Source organism: Pan troglodytes, chromosome 10 (genome assembly GCF_028858775.2).
Source record: "Pan troglodytes isolate AG18354 chromosome 10, NHGRI_mPanTro3-v2.0_pri, whole genome shotgun sequence".
In the NCBI taxonomy this organism is placed as follows: domain Eukaryota; kingdom Metazoa; phylum Chordata; class Mammalia; order Primates; family Hominidae; genus Pan; species Pan troglodytes.
In genome coordinates this window covers 110,800,616-110,816,972 of record NC_072408.2, presented here as the reverse complement: position 1 = coordinate 110,816,972, position 16,357 = coordinate 110,800,616, and the positions used below count along the sequence as shown (strand labels likewise).

Sequence of the window (16,357 nt, the reverse complement as noted above, 5' to 3'; positions counted from 1 at the left end):
CTCTTTAGTTTAATTAGATCCCATTTGTCAATTTTGGCTTTTGTTGCCATTGCTTTTAGTGTTTTAGACATGAAGTCCTTGCCCATGCCTATGTCCTGAATGGTATTGCCTAGGTTTTCTTCTAGAGTTTTTATGGTTTTAGGTCTAACATTTAAGTCTTTAATCCATCTTGAATTAATTTTTGTATAAGGTGTAAGGAAGGGATCCAGTTTCAGCTTTCTACATATGGCTAGCCAGTTTTCCCATCACCGTTTATTAAATAGGGAGTCCTTTCCCTGTTTCTTGTTTTTGTCAGGTTTGTCAAAGATCAGATGGTTGTAGATGTGTGGTGTTATTTCTGAGGCCTCTGTTCTGTTCCATTGGTCTATATCTCTGTTTTGGTTCCAGTACCATGCTATTTTGGTTACTGTAGCCTTGTAGTATAGTTTGAAGTCAGGTAGCGTGATGCCTCCAGCTTTGTTCTTTTGGCTTAGGATTGACTTGGCAATGCGGGCTCCTTTTTGGTTCCATATGAACTTTAAAGTATTTTTTTCCAATTCTGTGAAGAAAGTCATTGGTAGCTTGATGGGGATGGCATTGAATCTATAAATTACCTTGGCCAGTGTGGCCATTTTCACGATATTGATTCTTCCTATCCATGAACATGGAATGTTCTTCCATTTGTTTGTGTCCTCTTTTATTTCGTTGAGGCAGTGGTTTGTAGTTCTCCTTGAAGAGATCCTTCACATCCCTCGTAAGTTGGATTCCTAGGTATTTTATTCTCTTTGAAGCAATTGTGAATGGGAGTTCACTCATGATTTGGCTCTCTGTCTGTCTGTTATTGGTGTATAAGAATGCTTGTGATTTTTGCACATTGATTTTATATCCTGAGACTTTGCTGAAGTTGCTTATCAGCTTAAGGAGATTATGGGCTGAGACGGTTGGGTTTTCTAAATATACAATCATGTCATCTGCAAACAGGGACAATTTGACTTCCTCTTTTCCTAAATGAATACCCTTTATTTCTTTCTCCTGCCTGATTGCCCTGGCCAGAACTTCCAACACTGTGTTGAATAGGAGTGGTGAGAGAGGGCATCCCTGTCTTGTGCCAGTTTTCAAAGGGAATGCTTCCAGTTTTTGCCCATTCAGTATGATGTTGGCTGTGGGTTTGTCATAAATAGGTCTTATTATTTTGAGATACGTCCCATCAATGCCTAATTTATTGAGAGTTTTTAGCATGAAGGGCTGTCGAATTTTGTCAAAGGCCTTTTCTGCATCTATTGATATAATCATGGTGTTTTTGTCTTTGGTTCTATTTATATGCTGGATTACATTTATTGATTTGTGTATGTTGAACCAGCCTTGCATCCCAGGGATGAAGCCCACTTGATTATGGTGAATAAGCTTTTTGATGTGCTGGTGGATTCAGTTTGCCAGTATTTTTTTGAGGATTTTTGCATCAGTGTTCATCAGGGATATAATCTCAGAAGCAGAGAGAGTTTCATCATTTCAGCATTTTATTTTTCTAATCTATCATCCTGCAAACTCAAGAATTTCTATTAGTCATTGGTTTCTTTAACTCTTTGGGGGTATGGTTTCAATAGCGACGTAAACAAAATAGAAGTTTATTTCCTCTCTCAAGTATAAGTCTGATGTATCAGTTCCACAATTATCCAGATCAAGATTCCTTCTATATTATGGTTTTGGTGACCTCAACAAGTAGCTTCCATCTTGTGGTCTAAGCTGGCAACTCTAACTTCCACCATCATATCAACAGTCCAGCCAATGGGAAAGGGGAAAGGCAAGGGGGTGGGTGAGCATTCCTTTGAAGGGTAGACCCAGCAGTGGCACACATTACTTAAACCAACATCCCATTGGTCAGAACTTGATCATATAGAGCTGCACGGGAGTCTGGTAAAATAGTCTTCGTGGTTGGCTATGTACCAGCTAAAATTCCAAAGTTCTTTTCTAAGGGAAGACAGAATGACTAGATATTGGAGAACAATCAGCGGTCTCTTCCACACTATGCCATCTTCCCCAAGGAGTATGGAAGATGCATTAAACTGGCTCTACTGTGAAACTCTTTCATGTTCCAAGACACCAGTTTTTATGTTTCCAGATGATGAATCCGAGACTCCTGAAGAACTGGACGAAGAGATTCCTGTGGTGATTTGTGCTGCAGCAGGGAGGATGGGTGCCACTATGGCTGCCATCAATAGCATCTACAGCAACACTGATGCCAACATCTTGTTCTATGTAGTGGGACTCCGGAATACTCTGACTCGAATACGGTAAGTTGTGTCCTACAGACTTTGGCACTTTGTTTCCTTCCCCTCCCTCCTTCCCTCCCTCCCTCCCTCCCTCCCTACCTCTTCTTCTTCTTCTTTTCTTTCTTTCTTGCTTTCTCTCCCTTTCTCTCTTTCTCTCCCTCTCTCTTTCTCTCTCTCTCTCTCTCTCTCTCTGTCTTTCTCTCTTTCTCTCTTTCTTTCTGATAGGATCTTGCTCTGTTGCTCAGACTGGATTGTGCGGTGGCACAATCACAGCTCACTGCAGCCTTGACCTCCCTGGCTCAAGCAATCCTTCTGTTTCCACCTCCCAAGTAGCTGAGACTACAGGTGCATGCTACCACACCCAGCTCATTTTCTAATTTTTTTGTGGAGAGCGAGTCTCTCTTCGTTGCTTAGGTTTGTCTTGAAATCCTGGGTTCAAGCAGTCCTCCCTCCTCAGCCTCCCAAAATGCTGGGATTACAGTTGTGAGCCACCACACCTGGCCTCTACTTTCTTATATTTCCTTAAATAGATTTCCTTTCTTTTTGGATTAAGAAAAAAATTAACAGAAAATTAAAATTTGAACATATTATAAAAATGAAAGATAATTGTAAAATCTTGGTTTGGAGAGTGTCTCTCTGAGCCCAGAAATCATCCAGAAAAATGGACAGATTTGACTGCATCACATTTAAAAACTTCACAGTGATGAAAAATACAAGTGAAGCTATTCATACAATAGATTAGGACCAAGTATTTTTAACATGTATTATAGACAAAGAATTACTATCCAAAATATAGAATTGTTACAAAAATTTTAAAAACATCATTAAAAAATGGGCATAGGATATAACCAGATAATTCACAGAGGAAAAAAATACAAATGGCCAATAAACATGAAAAGGTGTTGTAGGCTGGGTGAGGTGGCTCACTCCTATATTTCCAACACTTTGGGAAGCCAAGGAAAAAGGATGACTTGGGATCAGGCTTGAGACCAGCCTGGGCAACATAACAAGACCTCTGTCTCTACTAAAAATTTTAGAAATTAGCTGAGGGTGGGGATACATAGCGGGAGGCCGAGGTGGGAGGATCCCTTGAGCCCAGGAGTTTGAGGCTGCTATAAGCTATGATCGCATCACTTAACTCCAGCCTGGGCAACAGAGTGAGACCTTGTTTCAGCTAAAAATAAATAAATAAGGCTGGGCGCAGTGGCTCACTCCTGTAATCCTACCTGAAGTCAAGAATTTGAGACCAGCTTGGCCAATATGGCGAAACCCCGTCTCTACTAAAGATACAAAAATTTGCTGGGCATGTTAGCACATTCCTGTAATCCCAGCTACTGGGGAGGCTGAGGCCAGAGAATAGCTTAAACCCAGGAGGTGGAGGTTGCAGTGAGCTGAGATTGTGCCACTGCGCTCCAGCCTGGGTGACAGAGTGAGACTGCATCTCCAAAAATAAAAAATAAAAAATAAATAAATAAATAAAGTTTTTCTATGTTATTAATAGGAAAATGTGAATTGAAACATTTTTGCATTGTTGAAAATGAAAATAAAAATGAAAACATATATGTCACTTCAGTGACAATTCTTCACTCATCAGGTTGGGAAAAATTAAACAGAACAACATTACCCAGTGCAGGAAAATGGACATGCTTATTCCTTATTTATACAATGTGCATTTTCTAAGTTGGTAAAGCATTTGGCAAGGTCAACATGGCAATATCTATCAAAAGGTTGTATGCATATATAATTTGACTCACATGCCTTTTCCTCTTCCAGGAATCTGTGCTACAAAAATTCTAGTACATATTACCAAAATACGTGTACAACAATGCTAGTTTCAGCATTATGTGAATTAGTGAAAACATTTCAAAGTGCTGAAATGTCCACCAATGGAAGACTATTTAAATGAACTGTGAAATATGATCCAGATGTTAAAGAAAGAAGGCACTCTGTCTAAGCAGACATAGGAGGTTCCCAAGGCATATTGTTAAGTGGAAAAAACTAGCTGCAGTATAACTCGTATAGTATGATCTACTTTAGGAAATTCAAAACCCCTAACTGTAAGTGTGTACGTGTACATGTATGTGTTTCTGTGAAGAAAAAGAACTGGAAAGCTATCAAATTGTTAACACTATCTCTTGGGAGGACAGAGGAATCAGGGAGGGTGCTGATGAAGGCAAGTTCAGGGTGTTTCAGTATTATTTGATCATTCAAAAGGAGAATATATTTGCATACTGCTTTTATAATTAAATGTTTTTGTAGTGGTGCCATCAGGAGGTACTGAGATCTGTAAAGGTGTTTGCCTATAATCTAAATGGCCCTTGGCTGCCCTGGGTTTTGATGTCTTGTGTATGCTTTCTGGATTTTCTGTCTCATTTCTCACTCTCCTTATCATACTATTGCTCATCATTCACTTAGCCTGTTGTTAACAGCCCATTAACTATCTATGGGTATGAAAACTAGATAACCAAATCCAAAAGGATGGCATGTATAAGGTTTCTGGGCAAGGGTTTGTCCTTAACAAAAGGCATGAGCCTCATGACTTTCTGACTTTGGCCAGGGGCTATTTCCCAGTTCTTGCTGTCCAGTCTACTCCCTGCCCCCTTTTACATATTTTAAAGTTTTTTTTTCATTGAAGTAGAATCCCAAAACAGAAAATTGTATAAATCCAGTGTGCAGTTTACTGGATCATCACAAAGTAAACACACTCATGTAACATCCAGCATGTTCTCACTAACACTTAGTATAAAATCAATCTTTTTAAGTTTGCCATTTTGATTAGTGTCCAGTGGTATCTAGAAATTTGAGGTTTCATTATTTCTAATGTCATTGAACACTTTTCCCACACACTTTGTAACCATTTGGAAGTAAGTGTTCAAGTCTCTTGCCTATTTTGCTGTTAAGTCTATCTTTTTTTAATTGATATGACCAATTATTTTTTCAGATTTTGCAGATCTAAATTTTGTTCACATTTAATTCTTTTGTTGATTTTTAGTCAACAACAAATACTACCCTAGGTGGCTTTAGTCATTCGATGTTTTATTTTGAGATTATTTCTACCAAGAACCTCATTATGAATTGGATACAGGATAAAAATTCTGCAAGACCAAGAAAACAGAAGGGGAGAGGGAGGGGGAAGAGAAGAAGGGGAACAAAGACAGATGGGGAAGATCAAGGGACCAAATCAAAGAGACAAAGGTAAATTCAAATCAGCCTTGGGGTCAAAACAGCAGAGTAAAAATGACTTCGATCAAAGTTGAAGGTTCAGAATGTCCTGTTTCATAATATTTCAGAGCTGTTACCACGTGGCGAAGATAGTACCAGCAACCACAGATGCTGCTTTATAAGAAAGAACACTTTTCATTCTTCCTGTTTCCTGGAGAAATTATTTGGATCTGGGGAGAGATTTGGTTATTACTATTTTGCTTCATTTCCTTTGCAGAAAGAGTTACGTGATTGAGGGGAAAAAAAGATTTAAAGTCAGACCAGATGGGGAGAAAAGTCAGAGGGATTTATTGGACTAAACTCTACTAAATTTACGCACATTTTAATTTTAACTTTCTAGGGAGGCAACAGATTGACCTTGGGGCAATAGGAAAATGGAGGAAAGAATTGAAGGGTATACTAGAGGTTTTTTGGTCATCTTTTTAGAAAATGGATTGAACATTCCAAACTGAGAGAAATAAACTTTAAAATCGTGGAATTCAACCCGATGGTCCTCAAAGGGAAGATCAGACCAGACTCATCGAGGCCTGAATTGCTCCAGCCTGTAAGTAGGGACCACACAGGTGCTGGGGACAGTCCTTGGTGAGACCTTTGTTCAGTAAAGGAGTGCTAGTCACCGGGATGCATGTGGAATATTATTTTTGAAGCCATGTGGAGTTGATCTCCACCAAACTCCGCTTATGTATAATTTATAAGTCAGCTGCTACAGAAAGGATTTAAGATGGTTTATAGAAGCACAATGAAGTTATTAAAGAAGAAGTGAAGCATTAAAAAAATGTAGAATGCATTTATGGGTGTGAATATGTCTGTGGGGGTGGGAGCTGGAGGAGGGCCAGGTAGCTGAGGCCAGGAAAAAGAGTCCCAAACCCACCGGCTGTTGGGATATTTAACTGTGATTGTACGTAAAATCTGCCTCTGAGTGTCCGACAGCTAAGAAAAAACAGTAGCATGATGGATTATATACTTCATAGTATTGACTAAGATAATATATTCAGGAGACACCATCTCTTTTCCTAGCATTGGAAATCTTAAGGTATTTTACTGCAAGAGTTCTTACAAAAGGGACCCTCTCCTGCATAAAAAGTGGTGTTTTTGGCTGGACGCGCTAGCTTGTGCTTGTAATCCCAGCACTTTGGGAGGCTGAGCGGGGAGGATTGCTTGAGCTCAGAAGTTTGAGACCAGCTTGGGCAACATATTGAGACCCTGTTTATACTTAAAAAGTTGTATTTAGTGGCCAAGCGTGGTTGCTCATGCCTGTAATCCCAACACTTTGGGAGGCCGAGGCAGGCGGATCGTGAGGTCAGGAGTTCGAGACCAGCCTGGCCAACATAGTGAAACCCCATCTCTACTAAAAATACAAAAATTAGCTGGGCATGGTGGCAGGCACCTGTAGCCCCAGCTACTCGGGAGTCTGAGGCAGGATAATCGCTTGAACCCGGGAGGTGGAGGTTGCAGTGAGCCGAGATTGCGCTATTGCACTCCAGCCTAGGCAACAGAGTGAGACTCCTTCTCAAAAAAAAATTTTTTTTTAATTAGCTAGGCATGGTGGCATACCCCTGTAGTCCTAGCTCCCTACTCAGGAGGCTGAGGTGGGAGGATTGTTTGAGTCTGGGAGTTCGAGGCTGTAGTGAGCTGTGATCATGCCACTGCACTCCAGCCTGGGCAACAGAGAGAGACCCTGTCTCAAAAAAGAAAAAAAAAAAAAAGAGTGGTGTTTTTGATAGCAGTTTTACAGAAACTGCAGCCACCTTCTACATACGATTGTTACTTAAATTCATCCCTGAAAATTTACTTAATTCTGAGCCCTCTGTCTATGATAGGATCTTCCCCCAATTCCAGATGTTGTCAGAGTACAAGCTAAGACTTCGGAGCAAGCAATGTTGTCAGTAATGAAACTTCGAAGTTCCTACCCACAGGTCATGCTGCTCCTTTTTCTAGTTCAAGGAGCTAAAAGGTTGAGCTTGCTGTTAGAATGACACACGTGTGTGTGTGTGTGTGTGTGTGTGTGTGTGTGTATTTAAGGCTGATTTGACAATTATCAAAATTACTGAATATAGAGAAAGGCAGGCGATTTGTGCCCTAAAAGATTGACTAACGAGCCTCTGTGACTCCCACTACAGCAGTTCGCAGAGATGAAAGTGGCAACAGCCTCGGCACTAGGGGGTTTGGATCTAGGAGAACGGCTGATCCGCCAGCGCTGGCTTCAGCCCCAGGCCTCAGATAAGTTGGGCACTGGGAAGCTCAGATGAGACATCTTGCTAGCTCCTGTTTTATTCCGCTCCAAAACTGGAGCTGAGCTGAGGCCATGGTCAAAGCCGACTCTCCAGTACCCGCAGAAGACACTAAGCCATATGCCTCTCCCCCACCATCATTTCTTCTGTTGTTTTAACAGCTGAACTTTGTTCGATTTTATCTCCCTCTACTTATCCACCAACACGAGAAAGTCATCTATTTGGACGATGATGTAATTGTACAAGGTACTCTCGCTAACTGCCAAGAACACTTGGAAAAGAAGCAGCTGATAAGTAGAATAACTGTCTCTCTTCATTTTTCAAATAGCTAATTGTGCAGCAAGTTTTGACTGCTTATTTAAGTTGTGAGTACAGTATTGTTGTAAATGTGGAAGTATTTTGGAAACGGGTTGATACTTACTGAGACAATCCAGTTGACACTCTGATTGTCAAAAACAGCAATAAATAGCTTGGTAGCCTTTCCTTTCCCTGTATGCCTATAATGTACAGAAATAAAGTGTCACGGATGACATTCTTAGGAGTGAGCTAAGTTTTGGTGTTTAAATGTTGTGTTCTATCTCTTCCACTACAAACAGGATACGCATTGGTGTGGTATCAACTTAGCAACAGAAATAAAGAAATTAGATGAGTGCCAGTTTGAACTCATCATCCAGTGGCTTTCTAAATCTGTAGGCAAGACTCTTAATAAATAAATAGTCAAGCCACTTGAAATCAGGGATCCAATACTCTTCTCCCATAGCAAAATCAAGAACTGTTTAAGCTCTAAGGCTCTATCTAGCCCAAAAACAAATGCTATAATGTTTTACTTGGTGGTGTTTCTAAATTCAGGTGATATCCAAGAACTGTATGACACCACCTTGGCCCTGGGCCACGCGGCGGCTTTCTCAGATGACTGCGATTTGCCCTCTGCTCAGGACATAAACAGACTCGTGGGACTTCAGGTGGGCATATGCTGTCTCAGAAATCCTCCCTTCACTCTACAACTCTGGCCCCTTCTCCCCCCTCTGCAACTCAAAATGAGTGTAACCTCCACCTCGAAAACCTTATGGGCCAGTCTGGACTGCGGGGAGGTGGAACAGTACAGGGGTCTGGGACTTTGGTTCATATCTTAGCTCCATGCCTTACCAACTCTGGGGCAACTTTCTTTAACCCTGCAAAGTCCCACCTTCCTTACCTGAAACATGGGAACAATCATGTCTACTTTGTTGTGTCTTTGTGAGCAGTAATGAAATAACATGGTGTCCAAGTGTCCAGCATGAAATAAAAGCTCCAGAAATGATCATTGTTACCTAGGTTGCTCATCACCATGCTCTCTGTCAGAGATGATGTTTTCTGTAAAAGAGACTTGCTGAACCATTGGTTCTATTTTCAGAGTTTTGACCATCACTTTTATCCCCCTTCCAGTAGAAGAAAATATTGATTTTGTTAAGGGTAAAGATCTCCTTACCCTGATGGAACTGAGGAAAGTTGAACCTACATGCAATGCTGAAACCGAAGGGGTAGCTTTGAAATATAAGGTGTTATTAAGAGTTAAATGCTGTTTTTCAAAAAAGCTTCTAGCAAATAATTTTATGTATGTGGCATTTTAAGGCACTTCAAGGCATAGGCTCTGGGACCAGATTCAATTTTGTCAAAATCTGGGCACTATCACTTGGTAGTTTTATGACCTCGGGCAAGTTACTTAGCCAGTTGTTTCTACCTCATTTGCCAAACAGAGGTAATAATAGTACTTCCTTTGTAGTTATTGTGAGAATTAAATTAGTTAACACATATAAAGCTATTACATGAGAGTAATGAGGTAGTACATGTAAAGTTCTTAGAAAAGGGCCTGGTGTATAGAAAGTACTCAAGTATTTCCATGACTCCTGTGTGAGGTTTGAGAGCATCACGTCAAGGAATTATAGATGATAACAGTCTATATGGGTGAAAGAATGTGTATGTCCTGCCCTGTACAACATTCATTCAACAACGACTTATTGAGTGCTTACTCTGTGCCTGACACTGTTTTAGGTACTAGTAATATAGTGAGCCAAAGGAAAACTCCTGCTTTTGTGTATTTCACATTCTAGTGGGAACAGACAGTAAACAAGTAAACAGAGGATTGGGGTGGAGGCGGGGCTGTATTTTAAATACAGTAATCAGGGAAGGCTCCACTGAGATTGTGCTGTTTGAACCTAAACTTGAAAGAATTGAGGGAACCACCTGTGCAGATGTTAGAGGGGAAACCCTCCAGGAAGCGGGAAGAACAAGTGTAAAGATCTTGAGGCAAGGGTGAGTCTGGTTCATTAAAGGTGGTCGCTGTTGCTGAGGGATCAAGAGGAGAATAATAGGAGTTGGAAAGGTATTGGAGGGTCAGATGATATAGGGTATGGCAGGCCATTTTAGGAAATCTGGCTGTTTCTGTGAATGAGATGGGAAGCTATTGGAGGAGCTTAGAGGAGATGAGTGACCTAGAGACAGAGTGGGGTGGAAAATAGTGGAAGCAAGGATACTGGTTAGGAGGAACTTGCAGAAATCCAGTGAGTGGCAATTATGGCCTGAACAGGAAGGTAGCAGTGTGGTAGTAGTGGCAAGAGAAGTGGTTGGCTTCCAGCATTTTGAAGATGGGACCTACACGATTTGCTGAAATATTTGGATGAGAAGAGAGTGAGAAAAAAGGAGTCAAGGAGGACCTAATGACCCCAGGTTTTTTGCCCAAGTAACTAGAAGGATAGAGTTGCCACTGACTGAGGTGGGGCAGGTGCAGGGAAGCAGGTTTGGGATAGGATTGGGATCAATTTTGGGATGTAAGTTGGAGCTGCCTTTACTAAGCATCTGAAAGGAGACATTTGGATGGCAGATGTAGCAGGAGTTGGAAGTCCAGAGGAGAGGTCAGGGCTGTCAGATGGGTGGTATTTAGAGCCATGAGACTGGACAAGGCTGTTTATGGAGTTATTGCTAGAGAAAGGCACTAGTGCTGCACTCAGACTTAGGGCATTCAGCATTTAGAGGTTGGAGAAATGAGGGAAACCAGCAAAACAAAACAAAAACAACAAACTACCCAGTGGCCAGTGACACAGGAGGAAACCCAAAGATACTGCACAAGGGTTTCAAGAAAATGATCATTTTCCAGAAACAAAAGATTCGCTGGTCAAAAGCATGCACATCCTGTTCCCTTACAGAACACATATATGGGCTATCTGGACTACCGGAAGAAGGCCATCAAGGACCTTGGCATCAGCCCCAGCACCTGCTCTTTCAATCCTGGTGTGATTGTTGCCAACATGACAGAATGGAAGCACCAGCGCATCACCAAGCAATTGGAGAAATGGATGCAAAAGAATGTGGAGTACGTGAAGGCTTCTCTACCATTTTTTCCATGCTTGGAAACAAAATCATTCAATTAATTTTCCACACATAGTTCAAGGGTTAGAAATATTTCACAGTCATCTTAGGTCAGATTTTCTTAGAGGCAATGTTAAGAAAGAAAAGGGGGCAGTCAATTAAAACCTTTCCTCAAAAGATATAAATCAGAGGAATCAAGATCCTGTGGAGCGAGGAGTCCCTGATTATACATTTTCCTAGTAAGCTGTTGAAAAATGTGACTTGAATCTTTTCCACCAAACAATCTTCATTTATCTTAGTTGAGTTTCCCCTCCTAACATAGATTTTTTTATTAAGGATTATTATATAAAGTCAATTTTGCTTTTTAAGGTTTATTTTTATAATTTATAATTTTTCGTTATCGGAGTTTTAAAATAGAGAAGATAAAAATAAGTCTAATACAAGCACTATTATCCCATCATTGTATTGCCTAGCAGTCTTGTGTATCTGGATATTTTAATACCATCAGAACCTTGAATTTGCAAGTAAAGTTATTCTAAATAATGTAGGATTCGAATTTGATCTCCTGTGTCTACTATTTAAAACCCTGGGAGTTAAAATGGCAAAATATTAACACTGTTACTCTAGGTGATGTATATAGGAGTTCATGGTATTCTTACTATTTTGTGTATGTTTGACAATTTTCAAAATGAAAATTTGGGGGAGAATGAAAGGCCATAAGTCTTAGTACATAGTGAGATAATGTCTTACATCATTTACAATATCAGATTCGACTTTATCTGAGTTTGTGGGGGCTCCAGGCCAAATGTTGTTTTTCTATTTCATTTCTTAGGGAAAACCTCTATAGCAGCTCCCTGGGAGGAGGGGTGGCCACTTCCCCAATGCTGATTGTGTTTCATGGGAAATATTCCACAATTAACCCCCTGTGGCACATAAGGCACCTGGGTAAGTATTTCAGAAAAACTGTTTAGAAAAACGCAAATGTCCATTTTATTTTTGTATTTTTGAGACAGAGTCTCGCTCTGCCGCCCAGGCTGGAGTGCAATGGCGTGATCTCGGCTCACTGGAACCTCCGCTTCCTGGGTTCAAGCAATTCACCTGCCTCAGCATCTCGAGTAGCTGGGATTACAGGCGTGTGCCACCACGCCCAGCTAATTTCTGTATTTTTAGTACAGATGGGGTTTCACCATGTTGGCCAGGCTGGTCTCAAACTCCTGACCTTAGGTGATCCACCCATTTCGGCCTCCCAAAGTGCTAGGATTACGGCATAAGCCACCATGCCCGGCCGCAAATGTGCATTTTATAGACCCAGTGAGCACCATAGTGAGGAGAGGGTGCTACATACAGCACCAGGTTGTTCAATTGAAATCCTCCGGGTGACCTTGGACAAATGACTTGACCCTCAGTGCTCAGATTCAGCAAGTGCAGCTGATATTCTGAGCTACCTGAGGAGCGTGTTTCTGGAGATTTATGGAAAGCCATCAAATTCATGCTTAGCATATAGTATGTGCTTAGTAAACATGAACTATTATAAAGAGAACTTTCGGCCGGGCGTGGTGGCTCACGCTTGTAATCCCAGCACTTTGGGAGGCTGAGGAGGGTGGATAACCTGAGGTTAGGAGTTCAAGACCAACCTGACCAACGTGGTGAAACCCGTCTCTGCTAAAAATATAAAAATTCGCTGGGCATGGGGGCAGGCACCTGCAATCCCAGCTACTCGGGAGGCTGAGGCAGGAGAATCACTTGGACCTGGAAGGCAGAGGTTGCAGTGAGCTACGATTGCACCACTGCACTCCAGCCTGGGCGACAGGATCGAAACTCTATCTCAAAAAAAAAAAAAAAAAAAAAAGAGAGAGAGAGAGAGAACTTTCACTGTCAAAACTTCAAAACCTTATTGAACTGTCAAGCCACACTTATTTTCTCTTGCAGTAACTTACAGTGGACAAAACCAAATAAATTAGCATAATGGCTTAGGATGAATTCAGAAAGCTGCCATTAAAATTTATCCTTTAAAAAGCAGTTGACTCTGTACTCTGTGAGTTCTCTAAGTCTTTTACTCACTACACAAGTGTAGGGTTTAGAGTATGAACTGGAATCCCAACTATGATTTTGGGCAGGTTACGGAATACATGTAAATTGCTTAGCATAGAGCCTAGCATAGAGGACACATTCACATCCACTGTAACACATGGCCACAATCCCTGATCCAAAACCGCTGGGCCAGACATGTTTGGAAGTTTAGAAAGGGTTTGGATTTTAAAAAGGTAATGTGGTGCTGAGTGAGATCTAGGTTTTACTGCCAAAGAAGTTATTAAAAAACCTTTTGTTTTCAGACCTTTGGGGATTATTTTAGAATTGTAGGCAATGGATATGCACTTATATTTACCAAGTGTCCATTACATTGCCAAGAACTGGAATAGGTTCTGTTAAGGAAGGTGAATATTATTTCTAATTCTCACAACAACCCTGCAAGGTGTTATGTCCCATAATCTTTTTTTTTTTTTTTTTTAAAGATGTAATTGTGGAGGCTGAGTTCCTGTATGCTCTCGATGATTCTGTGGGTTGCTTCTGCATCATTCCCAGAATCCTCTGATTTTCCTGAGCATGTATATGCACAAAAGAGTGCCACAGGGAAGTTAGTGTTCTGTCTGATTTGATTTACAGTCATGTTGGGTTCAACATTAGGTCAAATATCAACCTTTCCATGTGCAGATCCCATCAAAGTAGAAGGTCTATTTTTAAATATGTGTAGGAACAGTTATGCAGAGCTTAGATCAATAAGGTTACGGCATTTTATGATCTTGAGACAGAGACTCAGAATTACATTTTATGAAACATGCAATTTAGGCCAGGCATGATGGCTCATGCCTATAATCCCAGTACTTTGGGAGGTTGAAGCGGGTGGATCACTTGAGGTCAGGAGTTCAAGACCAGCCTGGCCAACATGGTGAAACCCCATCTCTACTAAAAATATGAAAAATTAGCTGGGCATGGTGGCACACGCCTGTAATCCCAGTTATTCGGGAGGCTGATGCAGGAGAATAGCCTAAACCTGGGAGGCAGAGATTGAACTGAGCAGAAATCATGCCACTGCACTCCAGTCTGCGTGACAGAGCTAGACTCCATCTCAAAAGAAAAAAAAGAGAAATATCCACTTTACTGACAAGTAGGAAGGGACATACTCTTCCCAAAGGAAAGATGTCATTTTTCTTTGTAGGACAGAGCTTCCATCTGTGCTGAAGGTTTTGGAATCAGGGATGGTGTGCAAAGTAAATCTACACAAAAATCATTTGAAAAATGAGGTTTCAGGATGTTCTGGAGGCAGAAGGGCAACATAACACTAATGGGCATTAAGTTTGGGTCTAAACAGGCAGGCTTAAGATTTTTTAAATTTACAAAATATATTTAGCTAAAAGCAATTTCATCACCCAAATTGCAAGCCCCTCTGAGGTAGTTCTGCATAGCCCTTCAGTTACGAAGCTGAGAGGTGAGGATGTCCTACTTAGTAGAGACTTTTCATGGGAAGGTGCCTCTTCCCAAATGAATATTTCCTTTGCATAGACTCTGATGATTGATAATTATTCGTTATGCTGCGATAGTTTCAAACAACTAGTTTCTCTTCTGCAGCTGCCGTCACAGCTATGTTTATTAGTAACAGAAGCCAGGTTGTGTTGTTGTTAACGTCATACAATAGAATAACATAACCCTAGCAAATCAACCCTCTCGTAATTCAATGGACTTTCAGCTGTTTAAAGAATATATATATCAAATTCCTTTTCATGGAAAGTTGAACACTATAGAGATTTTTAAAAAATTGTACATTCACACCACCTTAATGTAGTTCTAGAATAGGTATTCTAAAGAGTATTCTAAGCAATGGCACTGTTAGGGTAAATGCATAGTCTCTCGAAGTCATGACTTATGAGGGGAGTAATATTCAGGTGGAGATAGATAGCTGTTTGTTTAAAAAGTAGATCTTAGTCACATTTTATATTTAGACAAGACTGTTCAAAAGCAAATGTTGCCATTTTTCATTAAGGAGGTAAAATGCAGAGAAAAAAGAACCCCTATAAACTCTTGGGTGGGAGGGAAATTAATAGAACTTCTTGGGGGACAATGCGGCAATCTCTATCAAAATTGAAAAGGCACACATCCTTCAATCTAGCAATTCCACCTACAATATTTTATCCTACAGATATATATATATATTTGTACACATACACTAGACATACACAGAGGGCTGTTCATTGCTGTGTTTATGCTAATAATAGGATAGAAACAATCTAAATGTCCTTAATAAGGAACTTGGTCAATAAATAGTATCATTCTATACAGTCACTAAAAATAATTTGGTAAATCCACATGTACTGCTGTGGAAAGCTTCCCAAGACGGTAATTTTAAAAGGCAATGTCCACATAAAGAAACAAAATAATTTTTTTTTAAAGGCAAGGTAGCAGTATGCTCTATTTTGTCTTCTGTCTTTAAATATACATATATGCATACAGGTCAAACAATGCTATAACATTACTAGAAGGATTCACAAGAGACTAACAGTGGTTGATTTGGAGACCTGGGGTGGGTAGAAAATTCACTGTATAACCTTTTTATTTGTTTACTTTTTTTAAACTATGAACTTGTATTCAATTTATAATACAAAAATGTTGTTCTCTAACAAGCCTATTATTTTTCCTCTATACACAATGAAGGCTGGAATCCAGATGCCAGATATTCGGAGCATTTTCTGCAGGAAGCTAAATTACTCCACTGGAATGGAAGACATAAACCCTGGGACTTCCCTAGTGTTCACAACGACTTATGGGAAAGCTGGTTTGTTCCTGACCCTGCAGGGATATTTAAACTCAATCACCATAGCTGATATAACTCTACCCTTAAAATATTCCCTGTATAGAAATGTGGAATTGTCCCTTTGTAGCCAACTATAACATTGTTCTTTATGAACATTACCTTTGATACATATGATCCACAATATAAAAACCAAAAACTACTGTGTGCAAATTATACCTTGGACCATATAGGCATTGATTAACTTCTTTAAGTACATGTGATAACTATGGAAATCAAGATTATGTGACTGAAAAACATAAAGGAAGAGACCCATCTAGATACCAGCAATCAACCTGCTTAATTCTGAATGACAATTATATCCACAAATTTTTAAAACTTCTAAATGTATTTTTCACATGTAGATCTTAACAGGTTGCCAATCTTTTCTTTTATAAAACTATTACATTTAAAATATGCACGTCTGAAAAATAAAATATTCATCATTTTTATGATTTTTATCATGT

General features: G+C 40.1%; 1 protein-coding gene across 5 annotated transcripts in view; it reads left to right on the top strand.

Moving 5' to 3' along the window:
- Window positions 1-16,345, top strand: part of GLT8D2 (glycosyltransferase 8 domain containing 2) — a 73,377-nt gene extending 57,032 nt beyond the window's left edge. For all 5 annotated transcript variants that reach the window (XM_024348027.3, XM_016924072.4, XM_009426125.5 and 2 more), the window contains 7 exons: window positions 2,099-2,270; window positions 5,898-6,015; window positions 7,864-7,948; window positions 8,552-8,664; window positions 10,885-11,051; window positions 11,880-11,992; window positions 15,755-16,345. In XM_024348027.3, the coding sequence (XP_024203795.1) occupies window positions 2,099-2,270; window positions 5,898-6,015; window positions 7,864-7,948; window positions 8,552-8,664; window positions 10,885-11,051; window positions 11,880-11,992; window positions 15,755-15,924 (938 nt within the window). In that variant the 3' untranslated portion in view covers window positions 15,925-16,345. The remainder of the gene's footprint in view (window positions 1-2,098; window positions 2,271-5,897; window positions 6,016-7,863; window positions 7,949-8,551; window positions 8,665-10,884; window positions 11,052-11,879; window positions 11,993-15,754) is intronic.
- Window positions 16,346-16,357: the final 12 nt, after the last annotated feature.